This window comes from Neophocaena asiaeorientalis, unplaced genomic scaffold, assembly GCF_003031525.2.
Source record: "Neophocaena asiaeorientalis asiaeorientalis breed wild unplaced genomic scaffold, Neophocaena_asiaeorientalis_V1.1 scaffold524, whole genome shotgun sequence".
Classification (NCBI taxonomy): domain Eukaryota; kingdom Metazoa; phylum Chordata; class Mammalia; order Artiodactyla; family Phocoenidae; genus Neophocaena; species Neophocaena asiaeorientalis.
The window spans coordinates 1435665-1459034 of record NW_020172144.1 but is presented as its reverse complement, the minus strand read 5'-3'; the positions used below and the strand labels follow the sequence as shown (position 1 = coordinate 1459034).

The 23370-nt window shown below is 35.7% G+C and overlaps 1 protein-coding gene across 1 annotated transcript in view; it reads left to right on the top strand.

Moving 5' to 3' along the window:
* CATSPERE (catsper channel auxiliary subunit epsilon) overlaps positions 1-23370 on the top strand; it is a 238213-nt gene that overhangs the window by 118320 nt on the left and 96523 nt on the right. Inside the window, exon 10 of the mRNA XM_024754501.1 lies at positions 15510-15987. Within this exon, the coding sequence (XP_024610269.1) occupies positions 15510-15987 (478 nt within the window). The remainder of the gene's footprint in view (positions 1-15509; positions 15988-23370) is intronic.

Genomic DNA, 23370 nt, shown 5'->3' with positions numbered 1-23370 from the left:
GGGAGATCAGCTCAGTGCTTTGTGACCACCTGGAGGGGTGGGATAGGGAGGATCAGAGGGAGGGAGTTGCAAGAAGGAAGAGATATGGGGATATATGTATATGTATAGCTGATTCCCTTTGTTATAAAACAGACACTAGCACACCATTTTAAAACAATTATACTCCAATAAATATGTTAAAATAATAAAAAATAAAAAAATTTAAAATAATACATAAATCAATAAAATAAAAGGATAGACAAAAGTATACATGACAACATCATTTAAAAGAAAGCCAGGGTATCTGTATTAATATAGAAGTATATTTCAGAGCAAAGAATATTACCACTGTTAAAGAGGGTCATCTCACAATAGCAATAGTGTCAGTTCATCACAAACACATAAAAATCATAAATGATTATGAACATAATTATACAGCTTCAAATATATGTAGCAAAAAGTAGAACTTCAAGGATAAACAGATAAAACCAGTTATAATCAAATGCTTTAATACTTCTTCTTAGTAATGAATTAGAACAAATAGAGAATCAGTAAGTGAGTAGAAGACTTGGACAACACTGTAAACCATCTGGGTCAAATTGAAATTAATAGAACATGTCAAAATACTCAGAAAAACAGCAAAATAGGCATTTTTCTCAATTACATATGGAACATTTACCAAGATAGATCATTGTTCTAGTCCATAAAACAAGTCAAGATATGTTTAAAAGTATTCAGATCATACAAGGTTTGTGTTCTCTGACAACAATGGAATTAAATTAGCAACCATGGCAAAAGGATATCTGCAATATCAAAAAAATTAGTAAATTGACACACTTCTAAATAATCAATGAGTCAAAAGACAATTCTTAAAAAGTAATTAGAAAGTGTTTTGAACTGAAAGAAAATGATAACAGTACATGTCAAAATTAGCAGTATGGTACTAAAGCGCTATTTAGATGGAAGTTTATAGTATTACTCCCCTGTATTAGAAAAGGAGATATGTCTCAAATCAATGATCTCTACTTCCACATTAATAAAATAGCAAAAAGATGCACAAATTAAACCAAAAGTAACAGAAGAAAGGAAATAGAAAAAATCATTGTGTAAATTAATGCCATAGAAAACAGAAACTGCAGAGAAAATCAGGGAAACGAAATGCTGATTATCTGAGCTCATCAAAATTGATAACACTTTACCCAGACTGACTAAAGATTCTTTTTTTCATTTGCTGAGGAAATTTATTTATTTGTTGTTTTTTTATTTGTTTTATTTGGTTGCACTGAGTCTTAGTTGCAGCTCACAGGCTCCTTTTTTATTTTGGAATTTTATTTTATTTTATTTTTTTCTACAGCAGGTTCTTATTCATTATCTATTTTATACATATTAGTGTATGTATCTCAATCCCAATCTCCCAATCCGTCCCACCACCACCACCCCACCCCCCGCTTTCCCCCTTGGTGTCCATACGTTTGTTCTCTACATCTGTGTCTCTATTTCTGCCTTGCAAAGCAGTTCATCTCTCCCATTTTTCTAGATTCCACATATATGCATTAATATACGATATTTGTTTTTCTGTTTCTGACTTACTTCACTCTGTATGACAGTCTCTAGGTCCATCCACGTCTCTACAAATGATCCAATTTCATTCCTTTTTATGGCTGAGTAATATTCCATTGAATATATGTACCACGTCTCCTTTATCCTTTCATCTAGACTGACTAAAGATTTTTTTAAAAGCCACAAATTACCAATATTAGGATTGAGAGAAGTGGACTAACTACCAAGTCTACTGCTATTTTAAGGTAAGAAAAGAATGTTTTTCAGACTATACTACAAAGCTACAGTAATCAAGACAGTATGGTACTGGCACAAAAACAGATATGTAAATCAATGGAACAGAGTAGAAAGCCCAGAGATAAACCCACACACATATGGTCACCTAATCTATGACAAAGGAGGCAAGAATATACAATGGAAAAAAGACAGTCTCTTCAGTAAGTGGTGCTGGGAAAATTGGACAGTTACATGTAAAAGAATGAAATTAGAACACTCCCTAACACCATACACGAAAATAAACTCAAAATGGATTAATGACCTAAATGTATGGCCAGACACTATAAAACTCCTAGAAAACGTAAGCAGAACGCTCTTTGCCATAAATCACAGCAAGATCTTTTTTGACCCATCTCCTAGAATAATGAAAATAAAAACAAAAATAAACAAATGGGACCTAATGAAACTTAAAAGCTTTTGCACAGCAAAGGAAACCACAAACAAGATGAAAAGAAAACACTCTGAATGGTAGAAAATATTTGCAAATGAAGAAACTGACAAGGGATTAATCTCCAAAATATACAAACAGCTCAATATCAGAAAAACAAACAACCCAATTAGAAAATGGGCAGAAGACCTAAATATACATTTCTCCAAAGAAGACATACAGATGGCCAAGAGGCACATGAAAAGATGCTCAACATCACTAATTATTAGAGAAATGCAAAGAAAAACTACAATGAGGTACAAGTCAAAATGGGCATCATCAGAAAATCTACAAACAACAAATGCTGGAGAGGGTGTGGAGAAAAGGGAATTCTCTTGCACTCTTGGTGGGAAAGTAAATTGATACAGCCACTATGGAGAACAGTATGGAGGTTCCTTAAGAAAACTAAAAATAGTACTACCATATGACCCAGAAATCCCACTACTGGGCATATACCCTGAGAAAACCATAATTCGAAAAGATACATGCACCCCAGTGTTCATCGCAACACTATTTACAATAGCCAGGACACAGACGCAACCTAAATACCCATCAACAGAGGAATGGATAAAGAAGATGTGGTACATGTGTACAATGGAATATTACTCAGCCATAAGAAGGAACAAAATTATGCCATTTTCAGAGACGTGGATGGACCTAGAGACTGTCATACAGAGTGAAGTAAGTCAAAAAGAGAGAAACAAATATCCTATATTAATGCATATGTGTGGAACCTAGAAAATTTGTACAGATTAACCAATTTACAAACAGAAATAGAGACACAGACATAGAGAACAAACATATGGACACAAAGAGGGGAAGGGGGAGTGGATGAATTGGGAGATTGGGATTGACATATATACACTACTATGTATAAAATAGATAACTAATGAGAATCTACTGTATAGCACAGGGAACTCTACTCATTGCTCTTTGGTGACCTAAATGGGAAGGAAATCCAGAAAGGAGGGGATATATTTATATGTATAGCTGATTCACTTTGCTGTACAGCAGAAACTAAAACAACATTGTAATGCAACTATACTCCAATAAAAATTAATTTTAAAAAAGAGTGTTTTAAACAACTTTTTTAAGTTGAAATATAATCAATGTACAATATTATGTTACTCTCAGGTGTACTACTTAGTGATTTGACATTTGCATACATTATGAGATGATCACCACAATAAGTCTAGTAACTAACCATCTGTCCCCATACAAGTTATTACAATATTATTGACCACATTCTTTATGCTATCTGTTACACCCCTGTGACTTATTTATTTTATAACCAAAGGTTTGTACCTTCTAACCCCCTTAATCTGTTTCATAGTCCCCTCTCCTGGACCCACACCCCAGAACTACCAGTTTGTTCTCTGTATTTATGGGTCTATTTCTATTTTGTTGTGTGTGTTTGTTTTGTTTTTTAGATTTCACACATAAGTAAGATCATATAGTATTTATCTTAATCTGACTTATTTCACTTATCATACCCTCTAGATGCATCCATGTTTCACAAATAGCAAGATTTCATTCTGTTTATGGCAGAGCAATTTTCCATTATATTATTTTATGATTATATCACATCTTTTTATCTATTCATCTATCCATGGACACTTAAACTGCTTTCAACTCTTGGCTATTACAAATAATGCTGCAATGAACATTGGTGTGTATATATCTTTTCAAATTAATGGTTTTGTTCTCTTTGTGTAAATATCCAGAAGTGAAATTTCTGGATCATATTGCAGTACTATTTTTTAACATTTTTAGAACATCTATACTGTTTTCCATAGTAACTGCACCAATTTACAATGCTGCCAACACTACACAAGGTTCCCTTTTCTCCACATCCTCACCAACACTTATTGTTGTCTTTTTAACTATAGCCATTCTGACAGTTATGAGGTGTTATCTCATTTTGGTATTAATTTGCATTTCCCTTATGATTAGTGATGCTGAGCATCTTTCATGTGTCTGTTGGCCATCTGTATGTCTTCCTTGGAAAAATGTCTAATCAGGTTCTCTGCCCATTTTTTAGTTATTTGTTTTATGATGCTGGGTTGTATGATTTCTTTACATATTTTGGATATTAATCCCTTATTGGATATATAATATGCAAACATCTCCTATTCAGTAGGCTGCATTTTACTTTTGTTGATAGTTTTCTTTACTGTGCAAAAGCTTTTTCGTTTGATGTAGTACCATTTATTTGCTTTTGTTTTTGTTGCCCTTGCCTGAGGAGACAGATCCCCCAAAATAAAATCCATGTCATAGAGCATACTGACTGTGTTTTCTTCTAGGACGTTTACAGTTTCTGCTTATATTTAAATCTTCATCCATTTTGGGTTTATTTTTATATGTGGTATGAGATTGTATGTGAGTTTGATTTTTTTGTATGTTGCTGTCCGGTTTTTCCAACACAATTTACTGAAGAGGCTGTCTTTTCCCCATTGTATATTCTTGTCTCCTGTGTCATAGATTAATTGATCATATAAGTGTGGGTTATTTTGGGGTCCTCTATTCTGTTCTATTTATCTCTGTGTCTGTTTTTGTGCCAGTACCATACTGTTTTGATGACTGTATCTATGTAGTAGTGTTTGAAATCAGGGAGCATAATTCCTCCAGCTTTGTTCTTATGATTGTTTTGGCTCTTTGGGGTACTTTGTATTTTCATACAAATTTTAGAATTACTTGTTCTGTAAAAAAAGTCATTGGTATTTTTTTAATATTTTTAAAAATTTTATTGGAGTATAGTTGACTTACAATGTTGTGTTAGCCATTGGTATTTTGATATGGATTGAGTTGAATCTATTTATTGCCTTGCATAATATGGTCATTTTAACAACATTAATTCTTCCAGTCCGTAAGCATGGTATATCTTTCCAATTTTTGTGTTGTCTTCAAGTTCTTTCATCAGTATCTAATATTTTTCAAGTCTTGACTTTTTGGTTAGATTTATTCCTAGATATTTAATCTTTTTATGCAATTGTAAATGGGATTGTTTTCTTAATTTCTCTTTCTGATAGTTCATTATTAGTGTACATAAAAGCAACAGGTTTCTTTATATTAATTTTGCTTCCTGCAACTTTGCTGAATTCATTTATTTGTTGTAATGGTTTTTGTTTTCTGATGTTTTGAGGGGGGTTGTTTGTTTGTTTGTTTGCTTGTTTGTTGGAGTCAGTAGTCTATAGGATTTTCTATGTATAGTTTCATGTCACCTGTAAGCAGTGACAGTTTTACTTCTTCCTTTCCAATTCGGATTCCTTCTATTTCTTTTTCATATTTGATTACCATGGCTTCCATTACTAGGTTGAATAAAAGTTGTGAGAGTGGGCATCCTTGTCTCATTCTTGATCTTAGAAGAAATGCTTTTAGCTTTTCATTGTTAGTTTGGTGTTGGCTGTGGGTTTGTCATACATGCTGTTTATTATGTTGAGGTATGTTCCCTGTACACCTACTTCGTTAAGAGTTTTTATCATGAAAGTATACTGAATTTTGTCAAAAGCTTTTTCTGCATCTATTGAGATGATCATAGTATAATTTTTATTCTTCAGTTTGTTAATGTAGTGTGCCACATCGATTGATTTCTGAATATTGAACCATTTTTGCATCCCTGGATTAATCCCACTTGATCATGGTGTGTGATCCTTTTAATGTATTATTGCATTTGGTTTGCTAATATTTTGTTGAGGAATTTTGCATCTATGTTTATCAATGACATTAGTCTGTAATTTTCTTTTTGTGTGGTGTCTTTGGTTTCTGGTATCCATGTAATGCAACCTTTGGAATGATTTCAGAACCATTCCTTCTTCTTCAATTTTTTGGAGTAATTTTAGAAAGACAGATGTTAACTTTTCTTTAAATTTTGATAAAATTCACATGTAATTTTTTTTGTTTATTAGGAGGTTTTTAAATTACTGATTCAAGTTAATTACTGGTAATTGGTCTGCTTATACATTCTTCATGATCCATTCTTGGGTAGTTGTTAAGTTCTAGGAGTGTATCCAATTTTTCTATATTCTCCATTCCATTGGTGTGTAATTGTTAATAGTAATCTCTTATGCTCCTTTTTATTTCTGTGGTATCAGTTGTCACTTCTCTTTTGTTTCTGATTTTATTGATTTGGGCTATCTGGGTCTTTTTCTTGATGAGTCTGGCTAAAGGTTTATCAATTTTGTTTATCTTTTCAGAGAGCTAGCTCTTAGTTTCATTGATCTTTTCTATTGCCTTTTTAGTCTCTGATTTTATTTATTTATGCCCTGATCTTCATTATTTATTTCCTTCTACAAACTTTGGGCTTTGTTTATTGTTCTTTTTCTAGTTCCTTTAGGTGTAAAGTTAGATCATTTGAGATTTTCCTTTTTTCCCAAGGTAGGCTTGCATCGCTATAAAGTTCCCTCTTAGAACTGCTTTTGCTGTATCCCATAGATTTTGGATCATTGTGTTTTTGTTTTCTTTTGTATCCAGATTTTTTATTTCCTCTTTTATTTCTTCAACCCATTGGCTGTTTAATAGCATGCTGTTTAGACTCCATGTGTTTGTGGTTTTTACAGTTTTGTTTTAATTATAGTTGATTTCTAGTCTCGTACCATTGTGATTGATAAAGATGCTTGATATGATTTCAGTCTTCTTCAATGTATTGAGACTTGTTTTCTGCTCTAGCTTGTGTTCTATCCTGGGGAATTTTCTATGTGTACTTGAAAAGAATGGGTCTTCTGCTATTTGGGGATGAAATGTTTTGTGTATATCTATTAATTCCATATAGTCTAATGTATCACTTAAGGCCAGGGTTTCCGTATTGATCTATCTGTTGATATAACTGAGGTCTTAAAGTCCCCACTTTTATTACATTACTGTCAGTTTCTCTCTTATGTGTGTTAATATTTGCTTTATGTATTTAGGTGTTCCTACATTGGGTGTATATATATTGACAATAGTTATATCTTCTTCTTGGCTTGATCCCTTTATCATTATGTAATGTCTTTCTTTGTCTCTTGTTATGGTCTTTGTTTTAAAGTCTATTTTGCCTGTTATAAGTATTGTACCTCAGCTTTCTTTTTATTTCCATTTGAATGAAATACCTTTTTCCATCCCCTCACTTTAGTTTGCATGTGTCTTTAGATATGAAGTGAGTCTCTTGTAAATAGCTTATATATGGGTCTTGTTTTTGTATTCATTTAGCTACTCTATGTCTTTTGATTGGAGCATTTAGTCCATTTACATAATATTGATAGGTATGTACTTATTGCCATTTTGTTGTTTTCCACTTGTTTTTGTAGTTCTTTTTTGTTCCTTTCTTCTTCTCTTTTCACTTTTCTTGTGATTTGATGACTATCTTTAGTATTATGTTGTATTCCTTTTATGTGTGTATCTAGTATAGGTTTTTGGTTTGCAGTTACCATGACGTTCATATATAACAACCTATATATAGATGTGTGATTATTTTAAGATGATGGTCTAAAATTGAGCATATTCTAACCAACCTACCTTTTTACCCACCCCCTTTTGTTAATGTTTTTGACGTCTTTTTTACATCTTTTTGTTTATGTATCCCTTAACTACCTATTGTGGATATAGATTATTTTTCTACTTTTATCTTTAAACCTTCCTAATAGCTTTATAAGTGGCTGATCTATCTTTACTGTATGTTTGCCTCTACCAGTGACATTTATCCTTTTACGATTTTTATATTTCTAGCTGTAGCCTTTTCTTTTCCATTTAGAGAAGTTTTTTTAACATTTCTTATAAAGCCAGTTTAGTGGTGCTGAACACTTTTATCTTTTGTTTGTCTGTAAAAGTCTATTCCTCCTTCAAATCTAAATTATAGCCTTGCCAGGTATTTTTGGTTGTACATTTTTTTCTTTCATCTCCTTCAGTATATTGTGCCGCTCCCTTCTGGCCTGTAGCATTTATCCTGAAAAGTCAGGTAATTCTCTTATGGTAGTTCCTTGTATATAACTAGTTGCTTTTCTCTTGTTGCTTTTAAGGTGCTGTCTTTATCTTTAATTTTTTGTCATTTTAATTTTACCTTGTCTTGCTCTTCATCTTGTTTGGGACTCTCTGTGCTTCCTGGACCTGAATGTCTGTTTATTTTCTCAGGTTAGTGAAGTTTTCTGCTCTTACTTCTTCAAAAATTCTCTGCCTCTTTCTTTCTCTCTTCTCCTCCCTTCTCTCTTCTCCTCAATAATGCAAGTGTTAGTATGCTTGATGTTGTCCAAGAGGTCTCTTAAAGTATCCTCATTTTAAAATTCTTTTCTTTCTTCTGTTCAGTTCATGTGGTTTTCACTACTCTGTCTTCCTGATCACTGATTTGTTCTTCTGTATCATCTAATCTACTGTTGATTCCTTCTAGGCTATTTTTTAATTTCAGCTATTGTATTCTTCTGCTCTGTTTGGTTCTTTTTTATATTTTCTAACTCTGTTGAAATTCTTACTGTGTTCATTCATTCATCTCCCAAATTCATTGAACATTTTATATTCATTATCTTGAACACTTTATCAGATATATTGCTTATCTCCACTTCACTTCATTCTATTTCGGGATTTTGCTACATTTCTTCATTTGGAACATATTCTTCTGTCTCATTTCCCCAATTCTTTGTTGTTTACTTCTATGTGTTAGGTAGGTCAGTTATGTTTCCTGATCTTATAGAAGTGGTTTTATGTAGGAGACATTCTATGGGGCCCAGCAGCACACCCCTCTGGTCACCAGAACTATATGCTTTAGTGGTAGCCCTGATGTAGGCTGAATACACATTTCTGTTTTGGTGGGGCTGACTACTGTGAGTGTGCTGGTCGGTGGGGCTGGGACCTCGCCAAGTTGGCTGTGAGGCTGCTCTTTAGGTGGTGGCTGTGTGGCCCAATGGGTATGGGGCTTCTGCAGCCCATTGGAGGGCAGGGCTGGGTTTCTGTATAGCTATCTGCATGAATCAGGTGGGTTCTTTGCTGGTGCCAACCTGTCTCACAGTGGGGCCAAGTTAAACAACTTTAAATACAAAGTTAAAACAAATTTATACAAACTACCAAAGCTTCCCTAAGACAAATAGGTAACATGAATACACCTATATCAATGAAAGAAATTGAATTTGTTATTTAAAAACCTTCCCACAGAGAAAACTTTAGACCAAGAGTATTTCACCAGTGAATTCTATGATATATTTTTAAAATAAATTACACCATTTCTAAACTCTTTCAGAAAATTGAAGGGGCTGCGGGACACTTCCTAATTTATTCTATGAGACCAGCATTATGTGATACCACAACCAAGAATAAATAACACATTACAAGAATATAAAACTGCATACCAATATCTCTTATAAACAAATATTTAAAACTTATAAAGAAAGTTTTAGTAAACCAGATCCAAATATATATAAAAAGGAAAATATATCATGACCAAGTGGAATTTATCTTAAGAATGAAAGAGTGATTTACAATAGAAAGTCAATCAACGTAATTCACCTTATTAGAAAATGACAAAAGAAAAACTATATGATCACCTCAATAGGTGCATAAAAGCATTTGACAAAATCCAATATACACAGTTGATTTTAAAAATCAGCAAATTAAGAATAAAAGAGAACTTTCTCAACTTAAGAAGGAATCTTTATGAAAAACCTTACGATAGCATTGTATAATGGTAAAAGACTATTTAGTCTACTCAGATTTAATGTAATTATTGCTGTTTTTGGTTAAACTTACCATTTGATATTTGTTTTCTATTAACACCATTTGTTCCTTTGTTTCTTTCTTCCCTTTCTTGCTTAAAATAAAGAACAAGATGAGAATGTTTACCCACACCACTTCTATTCAACATTGTACTGACAGTTCTAACTGGTGCAGTGAGTTAAGAAACAAGTAAAAGGAATCTGTATTGAAAAGGAAAGTGTCTTTATTCAAGCATTATTAGATGTAGAAAAGCTTATGAAATCTATTTTTCAAAAAGCTATCAGGGCTAATAAGTGTGTTTACCAGATTGCAGTATACACAATCAATGTATAAAAATCAATTACGGGGCTTCCCTGGTGGCGCAGTGGTTGAAAGTCCGCCTGCCAATGCAGGGGACATGGGTTCATGCCCCGGTCCGGGAAGATCCCACATGCCGCGGAGCAGCTGGGCCCGTGAGCCATGGTCGCTGAGCCTGCGCGTCCGGAGCCTGTGCTCCGCAACGGGAGAGGCCACAACACTGAGAGGCCCACATACCGCAAAAAAAAAAATTAGCATGTGCATACCATATGACCTAACAAATTCACTCCTAGACTGTGTCTAATAGAAATATAAGCATATACATAACAAAAGATGAATAAGAATGTCATAGCAGCATGATTCTAATAACCTAAAACTGGACACAACATAAATGTCCATCTGCAGTGAAACTGATTCCAAAAAAAAAAAAAAAAAAAAAAAAATCAATTACATTTTTATATGAAATATAACAAGTTAATTTTGTATATGAAATATATAAACATATAAATGAACAATTATAAATTGAAATTTTTTTAAATACTGTTTAAAATAGATTCAAAAGTATTAAATACTTAGGGGTAAATCTGACAAAAGATGTGCAAATATATACACTTAAAAACTATATACATTATTGAGCGAAGTGAAAGACTTACCTGGGGAGATGTATCATGTTCATAGGTGGAAAAAACTCAATATTGTTAAAATGTCAATTCTTGAGAAATGCAGCACAACTTCAATTAAAATCCTAGTGGGCTTTTATAGAAATTGAGAAGTTGATTCTAAAAGTCATTTGGCAATCCAGGGTAGAACAAAAAACTTACCTAGAAATAAATGCAGAAATGGAATGCAGAATATTTTAAAATTTTTAGATCCTTCCTAAACTTATCTATAGATGTTTATCTTATCTATAGATTGATGCAATGTTCCTTTGTGGAAATCAGAAAATGATTCTAAAAGGTATATGATGGAGTAAAGGACTGAGGGTTAGGAGGAGGTTGGGGCAAAGGATTTCTTCTACCATGTATCAAAATTTATTATAAAGCTATAGTAATTAAGACATTATAAAATATGTATAGCTGCCTTTTTTCACTTACTTCCACATCTCGCCAACCTTTAGTGTGTCCAGTCATTATTATTTAAACTCTTTTAGCAGGTGTGAAATGATATTTCATTTGGTTTTATTTATATATAATAATATAGCTGCACTAGCTTTCTTATGTTTCATGCTTATATGATGTAAGTTTTTCTATTATTTTACTATCAACCTGTCTGTGACTTTATATTTCTTGTAAACTGCATATAGGGTCTTGCTTTTTCTCCAGTGTGACAATATCTGCCTTCAAATTTTAATAGCTAGTTCACTTAAGTTTAATATAACTATTGCTAAGGTTGGGGTTAAGTCTGCCATCTTGGCATTTGTTTTCTATTAATGCCTCTTTTTCTTCGTTCCTTTGTTTCTTGTCTTCTTCTGGATGAATCATGTATTTTCAGTATTTCTATGTTGTCTCCTATATTGATTTCTTTTTAATTCAAAATTATTTTTTAGTAGTTGCACGTGACTTTACAATAATCATCTTTAATTTATCAGAATCTAAATTTAAAGAAAATTTACTTCACAACAGTGTAAAAACCTTATAACAATACAACTCCATTTATACCCCACCCATCCTTTGTACTCTGGTCTCATATTTATTTCTAAATATGCTATAAATCCCAAAATACCATGTTAATATTTTTGCTTTAAAAAGTCAATTGTGATAAAGATATATAGATATAAACTGATAGCAAAATAAGTTTTTTATATATACCTTCCCGTGTGCACTTTATTTCTGTCTGTACATCCAGTGTTCCTCCTGGTTTCATTTCCCTTCAACCTGAAGAACGTCTTTAAAATTTCTTGTATTGCATGTTCTCTCAGAATTTGTCTGTATCAAAGTGTCCTTATTTTTTTCCTTCAGTTTTGAAGGACATTTTCCACCGAATACAGAATTATAGGATGACAGGTGGTTTTTGTTGTTTTTCAATTATTTTAAAAGCAATTTATAAAGACACCATTCTGTTATCTTATGGCTTTCATCATTTTTGGCAAGAAGTGAGTCATTATTCATGTCACTGTTCTCAAATATATAATGTGTCTTTTTACTTGTTGCTGCTTTAGAGTTTTCCTTTTATCTTTGGTTTTCAGCACTTTTATTATGTGCCTAAGTGTAATTTCCTTTGTATTTATCCTGTTTGAGGTTCAGTTGAACTTCTTGGATTTCTGGGATTATGTCTTTCATTAATTTTTGGTGTTCTTGGACATTATTTCTTCAAATACTTCTTCAGCATTATTCTCTTTTTCCTCTTCTTCTTGGATTCCAAAAACATATATATGAGACCAGTTAATATAGTCCCACAGATCTCAGATGACCAGTTAATTTTTTTTCAACTCTGCTTTTTTTCTTTGTATTTCAGTTTGATTACATGCTATTAACCTCTCTTCAAATTCACTGCTCTTTTCCTCTGCTTTTCTCAGTTTACTCTTAAATCCATCTAATAATTTCTTTATTCCTGGTATCATATTTTTAATTTCTAGCATTTCCATTCTGTTTTTTTATCATTTATGTATCTTAGCTGAAATTCCCCATCTCTGCATTCTTTTTGCTCATATTTCCACTAGATATTCAGTGTTTTATCATAGCTATTTTCTTTTTTGCCATGCCTGGTATCTTAGCACTGACAGGATTCCAGAGATCTCTTCATATTTCACAACTGAATCACCAGCTTTCCAAACCCTAGAAGAGCCATCTCTGCTCTATAGTCTAGCTGCCAGCTTTTTTCTTAATCACTGAAGATTTCTCTTTCCTCTCTCATCAGTCCCTGGATTTTCTTGCCTTGGGAGATCTCTATCTCTCTCTCCTGATTCCCTGACCCCAATTTAGCCTGGATACTGCTTTATACTTTCAGTAAAGGCCACACATATCTCAGAGGGAGAGTTTTTCTCAGCTCTCTTATCCTACTCCCTGTCTATGGTAGCTGAGCATCCAGAATGCTGATGGATTTCTCTCAACTTTCCTACTTTGCTGCCTTGCTGCCTGACCCTTCCCCATCTTCAAGAGGTTACTGCTTTATATTTGGGAGAGACCCTGACTGCATCAGAGGGATTACTCAGCTTTCCTGCTTTGCCCCAAGACCTTGGCTTACTATACCCAAGCACTAATTGAAGATCTATAGGAAAGAGTTTTGGGTGGGTGAAATCTAATTCCATGGCTGGGGCTAATTGGAATTCCCATCTATCGTGTTTATGACAAATTCCCCTTCTCATCCCTCTGCCAAGAATAGTGAGAATAGCTGTGTCTTTTCTATAAAGGGCTTATCATTTTGTTTCTAATCTATTTCCATTTTGAGAATTGTTTCACACTCATTTTTAGCAACAGAAGTTCTAAGCTTTACATTGAATCTTCGTTTGGTAAAATGTCTTTTTACCCCAAATGGTCTCTTTTTTTTTTTTTTTTTTTTTTTTTTTTTTTTTTTTTTTTTGGGCCCTTCCCTTTTGGTTCTGTTAGTAAGGAAGAAGGGGAGAATGGATATTACCTAGGCAATTAGCATTCTTTTTTATTTCAGCTGCACCACGCGGCTTGCGAGATCTTAGTTCCCCAACCAGGGATTGAACCCAGGGCGCGGCAAAGTGCCGAGTCCTAACCATTGGACCACCAGGGAATTCTGGCAATTAACATTCTTTGCCATGGAAGATAAGGCAATTTTTTTTTTTTGCCTTTATGTGGGCCTCTCACTGTTGTGGCCTCTCCCATTGCAGAGCACAGGCTCCGGAGGCACAGGCTCAGCGGCCATGGCTCACAGGCCCAGCCGCTCCGCAGCATGTGGGATCTTCCCAGACCGGGTCATGAACCCGTGTCCCCTGCATCGGCAGGCGGACTCTCAACCACTGCACCACCAGGGAAGCCCATGGTCTCTTTTTTTAAATTATCAGTTCGATTTCTGTCTACATCCTGTTTGAGTATAGACTAAATATTTGTACATTAAATAAATGTACAAATTTATTTAGGGAGACAAGATGTGCACAAAAGACTCCTGTTGATTGTCATGGACAGAGAAGCTACACTTTAAGTAAAAATCTTTAAGAATTAGAAACAGTTGGGGAGGGGAGACGGGGGAAAGGGAGACCTTGACTCCCTAAATGAAATTACTCCCACTGAATTTCAAACATAGTAGTCTGTGCATGGCCTTCCTCTGTAACAGTGTCCATAAAATGGTAGTATTTTTTCTCTCAGGTTTTAAGTTCTCTCTTCTCTTTAGCCAAGGAAGTTTGAATTCCAAAAATAATGTTTGAAGTATCCTTATAATTTTTTTCCTTCTTGGTTATTTATTTTAAATATAGCAGTGTGTACATGTCAATCCCAAACTCCCTAACTATCCCTCCCCTCTATGCTTCCCCTCTGGTAACCATAAGTTTGTTCTCTAAATCTGTGAGTCTGTTTCTGTTTTGTAAATAAGTTCATTTGTATCTTTTTTTTCAGATTCCGCATATAAGCAATATCATATGATATTTTCTCTTTCTCTGACTTACTTCACTCAGTATGACAATCTCTAGGTCCATTCGTATTGCTGCCAATGGCATTATTTCATTCTTTTTAATGGCTGAGTAATATTCCATTGTACATATGTACTACATCTTCTTTATCCATTCCTCTGTCTATGTAAGTGTCCTTATATCATATTGTTTTGTTTTTTGTTTTTCTGGTACATGGACCTCTCACTGTTGTGGCCTCTCCCGTTGCAGAGCACAGGCTCTGGATGCGCAGGCTTAGCGGTCATGGCTCATGGGTCCAGCCGCTCCGCGGCATGTGGGATCTTCCTGGACCGGGGCACGAACCCATGTCCCCTGCATCGGCAGGTGGACTCTCAACCACTGCACCACCAGGGGAGCCTGTGTCCTTATATCTTGACCTCAGTAAACATCAGGGTCAAAGGGGCACTTCTGGCCAGAGTGGATAAACACATAAGAAAAGAGAAGGTTTATGATCTTTGAGGATTTAAAAGGGAATTAAGAATAATTATTTCTACTGATAGAAAAAGTATATAAAATAATAAAATCACTGGAATAATTTATTTTTATGCTTGCGTGTAATATATTTTCTTGTAATATATTTCTAGGTCTGAAGTATTAGTCAGAAATATAATAAAAATTAAATCTTAGTAGTTACTGTTTTATTTTTAAATGTAGCAAATTAGAAGATGGGAACTGCTAACACTGTCCATAAAATCAAAGATTGTCTAATTATTTTCAATTTTGTCACAGAATAAAGGAAGAAGAAGCAGCATGGCAATCTGGACAGAAAATGAGGTTTATCTTGGATATGCTTTGCTTAAATTTGTTAAAATAATAACTACTGAAGAACTGAAAGAACTTCTAAATATGTCATCAGCTGCTACTCTGACTATACACAATGTTGAGTATACAGGACACCCTTTGGAACTTGCCTTGTTACTAAATTACTGCATTACATGTAACATCATCAAAACGATTTACCTAGTGATATACAATGAAGATACAAAACAGTGGGTATTCCAAGACTTTGCATTAGATGTCACTACTGACACTTTTTTAATTCCAAATTTTATATATTCAGCACTGCCAGAATTAATACTATGGGACAAACATAGGATCTACTATTATTATCATAATTTCACAGATACTGGAGTTTTACAAACACCGACGGAATTTGGAAATTTATCAAGATTATCACATAACAGCACTATTCATGATGTTTTTATGGGTAAGGTATTCTCATTTTGCATAAATTATTCTAGATTTCATAATAGATATCTGCCTTATGAAGATGTAATAATTTTAATGTATTAATATATGGTGCTTTTGATAAAGGTGCTGTTTTACCACTTTTAAAATTCTATTAATCTTTAAAATTCTATTAATGTTAAGTAGGATCTCACAAAGCAAAATGGCAAACTCAGATTCTTTTTTCAGAGGTTCATTTTGGTCAATCAGCAGATACCTATGGAACTTACATATGCATTTTCAGTGTATGTGTTGTTGTATTCATTTCCTAGGGCTCCCATAACAAAGTACCACAAAATGGTACAAACTTAAAGCAGCAGAAATTTATTGTCTCAGTTCTAAAGGTTAGAAGTGTTGGCAGGGCCATACTCCCTCTGAAAGCTAGGGAATCTTTCCTAGCTTCTAGTCACTTGCTGGCAAACCTTTTCATTCCTTGGCTTGCAGCTGCATCATTCCAATTGCTGCATTTGTCATCACATAGAATTCTTGTGGCTTCACGTGTCATCTTGTTATAAGGACATCAGGGCCAACCCTATTCCAGTATGACCTCATCTTAAATAATTATATCTATAATGACCCTATTTCCAAATATTGTCACATTCTGAAGTAGTATTTGGAGTTAGAAGTTCAACATATCTTTTTTGAGGGGACACAATTCAATTAATCTATAACAGGTGTTGTAGAGTTAAATAGATCTGTTTTCAAGTCCATGAACATGTCATTTAACATTTCCAAGCCTCAGTTTTCTAATCTAGAATATAGGACTGTCATGTTGATTAGATAAGGGATTGTATATAAAATGCTTAGAATAATACTTGGCAAGTGGTAAACCTTCAATTAATAGTAGTTATTCTTCATGTTATTATTCCTGAGGCAGTGTACTAAACATTATAGGAAATGCAAAGAAATAGAAAGTTTAATCCTCAAGGAATCTTGTTAGGAGATAAATTAACCATGAAATTTAAAGTAGATATCACTGTAATTTGTAATTAGTCTTTCTTGACCCCATATCATTCTTCAACTCTCAACCATCCAGTTTTGCTGCTCCCCTTTACAACAAAACTCCAAGGAAGTATTGCCTAGTTTTACTTTTTCCTCTTTCCTCTCATTCTCTCTTGAATCCACTCTAATCAAATTTTCTCAGAAACTGCCCTTATCAAGCTTTTCAATGACTTCCACTTTGCTAATCCAGTGGCCAATTTTCAGTCATCTTTCATGATCTGGCAGCAGCATTTGAAATAATTCAACATGGCCTTTTTCTTGAAACACTTTTTTTTCACTGAATTTTAGGGTATCACTTTTTTGTTCTTCCTCCTACTTCACTAGCTATTCCTCCTCAGCCTCTTTTCCATTCTCATCTTCTTAATTCCTAAATGGAGAAGTACCTCAGGGTTTGGTTTTCAGACATCTTCTGAACTCTATTTACATTCATTCTTTGCCCTCCAGCCATGATAATTAGCCTGAACTCCAAACTACTATTTCCTACTACCTTCTTGATACCTTCACTTGGATGACTAGTGGGCATCTCAGACTAACATATCCAAAACTGAATCCTTGTTTCCCTCACCCACACTTCAACCTGCTTCATCCCTAGCCCTCCCCTATCGAGTAAACAGCACTTCTTTTCTCCATGCCACAAACCATGACCTCATCCTTGAATCCTCCCCTTTAACATCCCACAAACAAGCCATTATCAAATCCTGTTGGCTATATCTAAAAAATGTATCTAATATCTAACCTTTTTCCACCATTCCCACTCCAGTTCAAGCCCCTATCCTCTCTAGCTCATACATACAAGAGTTTTTTAAGTGGTCTCTCACTTTTTATCCTTGCGTCCCCATCCCTAACCACAGTCCACCTAGCAGCCAGAGTGAGCCTTTGAAAATATATGCAAAATCATATTATTCCTCTGCTTAAAACACTCATTTGCTTCTTATATCACTCAGAATAAAATCTAAAACCTTTAACATCACCTGAAAAACAATATGTGATCTGGCCCAGGACTCTGATGTCATCTCCTATCCCTCGACCCTTTGTTCAGTGTTACTTAGCCATACTGGCCTCTTTGCTATTCCTTGGATATCTACTGTTTCCCTGGATATCTACTGCCACGAATATTCCTCACTTTGATATCTACATAACTCTTATACTTAATTCAGGTTTAAGTCCAAATGTCACCTTATCAGAGAGCTCTTCCCTGACCCTGACCTAACTCCCCTGCTCTGTACCTTACATTTCTTTATTTTGTTCACAGCACTTATCATCACCTAACAAATTATATGTGTACTTATTTGTTAGCTGAATCTTCCACCAAAAAAATGTTCTGCATGACTTCATTATATTTGCTGCTTTACCCACAATACCTAGAACAGTATATAATACGTACTTTTTGGAATAAATAATTGAAAAATATTCATTGAGCACCACTATTTGTGAGGCATTCTGCTAGGGGTTGGAGATATAGTGGTAATTTGAACACAATTCCCACCCTCCCAGAGTTTACAAGATTACATAGGATAAAGACAAGTTAACATGCAAATAAAGCAACATGTTTAATTCTATGATAGAGAAAATATAGGGTGCTATGGAAACACACAGATTGAGTACCTTACCCAAATTGGGAGACATGGAAGTAGGGAAGGCTACCTTGAGTTAGGGAAGTGGTATCTAAACTGAGATCTGCTGAATAAGCCGGGGTTAGACAGTGAAGACAATAGATGGGATTGGTGTGCCCAGTGACCCAGAGACAGAGATGACAGGATACTTCCCAGAACTTGAAACATGATAAACTGCTGAAACAGAGTTCTGCAGAGAGAGAAGGGATGAGTCTCTTCTGGAGAAATAGAGTCCAGATTATTAAAGACTTCAAAAGTTGTATGAAGAAATTGGACCTTCTTCTAAGGCCTCTAGGGAGTTCTAAAGAGTTTTAAGCAAGAGAGAAGCAGGATATTTGTGGTTCTGTTTTTTGTTTTTTTGAGTTTTTTGGGGGTTTTTTGTGTGTGTGGTACGCGGGCCTCTCACTGTTGTGGTCTCTCCCATTGCGGAGCACAGGCTCCGGACGCACAGGCCCAGCAGCCATGGCTCATGGGCCCAGCTGCTCTGTGGCATGTGGGACCTTCCCAGACCGGGGCACGAACCCATGTCCCCTGCATCGGCAGGCAGACTCTCAACCACTGCACCATCAGGGAAGCCCGGATATTTGTGTTTTTAAAAGACCATAGTGAAAAGAAGATAAGATCAGAATGAAAAATTGGGGATAGATTTTAGAGGACCTTAAAGTTTGAATATTGTACTGAAAGCCATTCAGAAATGCTGAAATAAAAAGTTTAAACAGTTTATAAGTATATGAGATATGAAGTTAAAGGTCCTCAGCCTTCACTATTTCCATTTCTCAGATAACCCACTATTAACAAGTTCCTGTGAATTTATCCAGACATTTTTATAAGCAAATTCAAAATATAACAGGTGAAATCAGATAAGATGACAGAGTAGAAGGACCTGAACTCACCTACTCTCACAAGCACACCAAAATTACAACTATTTACAGAACAACTATTGATGAAAAAGACCAGAACCTGCCAGAAAATATCTACAACTAAAGATATAAAGGAGGAACCACAATGAGACAGGTAGGAGGGACAGAGTTACAGTATACTCAAGTCCCATGTCTCTGGGCAGCCCACAAACAAGAGAGTAAATATAATTGCAGATGTTCTCCCCAAGGAGTGAGCAGTCTGAACCCCACATTGTGTTCCCCAGCACCAGATGATTACTCCCCAGAACATTTGGGTTTGAAAGCCAGTGGGGCTTACTTTCAGGAGTCCTGGAGAGTCGTGGGAAATAGAGACTCAGAGAATGTCACATGCTCCAGGACGCAGAGCAGAAGTTGTAATTTGAAAGGATCCTGGGTCAGACCTACCTGCTGATCTTGGAGAGTCTCCTGGAGAGGCAGGAGGAAAATGAAGCTCATGCTGGGGACACAGACACTGGCCACAGCCATTTTTGAGAGCTCTTATACCACATGGACCCTGGTGCTGGCAAGCATCATTTTGGAATTCTCCCTCTAGTTTATTAGCGTCAGGATCCCACCCAGCCCCTGCCCAACAGCCTGTAGCCACCACTACTGAGATGCCTTGGGCCAAGCAACTAACTAGGTGGGGACACAGCCCTGCCCACCAGCAGACAGGCTGCCTTAAGACTCCCAGAGCCCACAACCACTCCTGGACACAGCCCTGCCCATCAGAAGGCCCAGGACCTGGACCCACACACCACAGCTCAAGCACTAAACCTGGAGCCCAGAAGGCCTTGTAGCCAGAGACCCCAGGATGCAACTATACCACCAGTGAGCAGGAACCAGCCACCAGAAAGCCTGCTCTAGCCTTGGGACCAGCTTCACCCACCAGAGGGCAGACACTAGCCCCAGGACAACCACAGCCCACAACCTGGGGACCCAGTGGACCAGCACCAACCTTGTGACCAGCTGGAACCTGAACCTACATTCTGGACCCAACATCCAGCTTGTCAGGAACTGGACCCACCCATCAGCAATCTGAAATCAGCTCTGGGGCCCCTGGGCCCTGCAGCCAGACCTGAGGACCCAGTTCTGCCCAATAGTAAGCTGGCATTGGCCCCAAGACCTGGGTTCACCCGCCAGTGGACAGGCATCAATCCCAGGATCTCCTGGACCCTAACCCCACCCACCAGTGAACAAGCACTAACACTGCGGACCCCTGGGGTTCTGCAGCCCACCACCTCATGATACAGTTCCACCAACCAGTAGCTGGCAGCCTCCTTAAAAGGCAATGAAAACACCATGATCCAAAATCTACGGGATGCGGCAAAAGCGGTTCAAACAGGGAAGTTTATAGCTATACAAGCCTACCTCAAGAAACAAAAAAATTCTCAAACTATCTGTCCTTACACCTAAAGGAACTAGAGAAAGAAGAACAAATAAAACCCAAAGTTAACAGAAGGAAAGAAATCATAAATGTCAAAGCAGAAATAAATGAAATAAAAAGGAAGAAAACAATAGCAAAGATCAATAAAACTAAAAGCTGGTTCTTTGAGAAGATAAAATTGATAAACCATTAGCCAGACTCATCAAGGAAAAGAGGGAGAGGACTCAAATCAATAAAATTAGACATGAAAAAGGAGAAGTTACAACAGACACTGCAGAAATACAAAGCATCCTAAGAGACTACTACAAGCAACTCTATGCCAATAAAATTGACAACCTGGAAGAAATGGACAAATTCTTAGAAAGGTATAACCTTCCAAGACTGAAACAGGAAGAAAGAGAAAATATGAACAGAAAAATCACAAGTAATGAAATTGAAACTGTGATTAAAAATCTTTGAACAAGAAAAGTCCAGGACCAGATGTCTTCACAGGTGAATTCTATCAAACATTTAGAGAAGAGTTAACACCCATCCTTCTCAAACTCTTCCAAAAAATTGCAGAGGAAGGAACACTCCCAAACTCATTCTATGAGGCCCCTGTCACCCTGATACCAAAACCAGACAAAGATACTACAAAATAAAGAAAATTACAGACCAATATCACTGACAAATATAGATGCAAAAATCCTCAACAAAATACTAGCAAACAGAATCCAACAACACATTAAAAGGATCATACACCATGATTATGTGGAATTTATCCCAGGGATGCAAGCATTCTTCAATATAGGAAAATCAATCAATGTGATACACCATATTAACAAATTGAAGAGGAAAAACCATATGATCATCTCAGTAGATGCAGAAAAAGCTTTTGACAAAATTCAACAACGATTTATGATAAAAAATCTCCAGAAAGTGGGCATAGAGGGAACCTGCCTCAACATAATAAAGGCCATATATGACAAACCCACAGTAAACATCATTCTCAATGGTGAAAAACTGAAAGCATTTCCTCTAAGATCAGGAACAAGACAAGGATATCCACTCTCACCACTATTATTCAACAAAGTTTTGGAAATCCTAACCGTGGCAATCAGAGAAGAAGAAGAAATAAAAGGAATACAAACTGGAAAAGAAGAAGTAAAACTGTCACTGTCTGCAGATGACATGATACTATACATGGAGAATCCTAAAGATGCCACCAGAAAACTACTAGAGCTAATCAATGAATTTGAAAAAGTTGCAGGATACAAAATTAATGCACAGAAATCTCTTGCATTCCTCTCCAATAATAATGAAAAATGTGAAAGAGAAATTAAGGAAACACTCCCATTTACCATTGCAACAAAAAAATGAAATACCCAGGAATAAACCAACCTAGGGAGACAAAAGACCTGTATGCAGAAAACTGTAAGACACTGATGAAAGCAATTAAAGATGATACCAACAGGTGGAGAGATATACCATGTTCTTGGATTGGAAGAATCAATATTGTGAGAATGTCTATACACCCAAAGCAATCTACAGATTCAATGCAATCCCTATCAGGTTACCAATAGCATTTTTTACAGAACAAAAATATTAAAATTTGTATGGAGACACGAAAGACCCCAAATAGCCAAAGTGGTCTTGAGGGAAAAACACGGAGCTGGAGGAATCAGACTCTCTGAGTTAAGACTATATTACAAAGTGACAGTAATCAAGACAGTACGGTACTGGCACAAAAACAGAACTATAGGTCAATGGAACAGGATAGAAAGCCCAGAGATAAACCCATGCACCTATGGTCAACTAATCTATGACAAAGGAGGCAAGGATATACAATGGAGAAAAGACAGTCTGTTCAGTAAGTGGTGCTGGGAAAACTGGACAGCTACATGTAAAAGAATGAAATTAGAACACTCCCTTACCATACACAAAAATAAACTCAAAATGGATTAGAGACCTAAATGTAAGACCGGACACTGTAGAATTCTTAGAGGAAAACATAGGAAGAACATTGTTTGACATAAATCACAGCAAGATCTTTTTTGATCCACCTCCTAGAATAATGGAAATAAAAATAAACAAATGGGACCTAATGAAACTTAAAAGGTTCTGCACAACAAAGGAAACCATAAACAAAATGAAAAGACAACCCCACAGAATGGGAGAAAATATTTGAAGACAAAGCGAGCGACAAGGAATTAATCTCCAAAATATACAAAGAGTGCATGCAGCTAAATATTTTTTTAAAAATCATAAAATGGGCAGAAGATCTAAATAGACATTTCTCCAAAGAAGACATATATATGGTGAAAAAGCACATGAAAAATTCTCAACATTACTAATTACTAGAGAAATGCAAATCAAAACTACAATGAGGTATCACCACACACAGTCAGAATGGCCATCATCAAAAAGTCTACAAACAATAAAATCTGGGGAGGGTGTGGAGAACAGGGAACCCTCCTACACTGCTT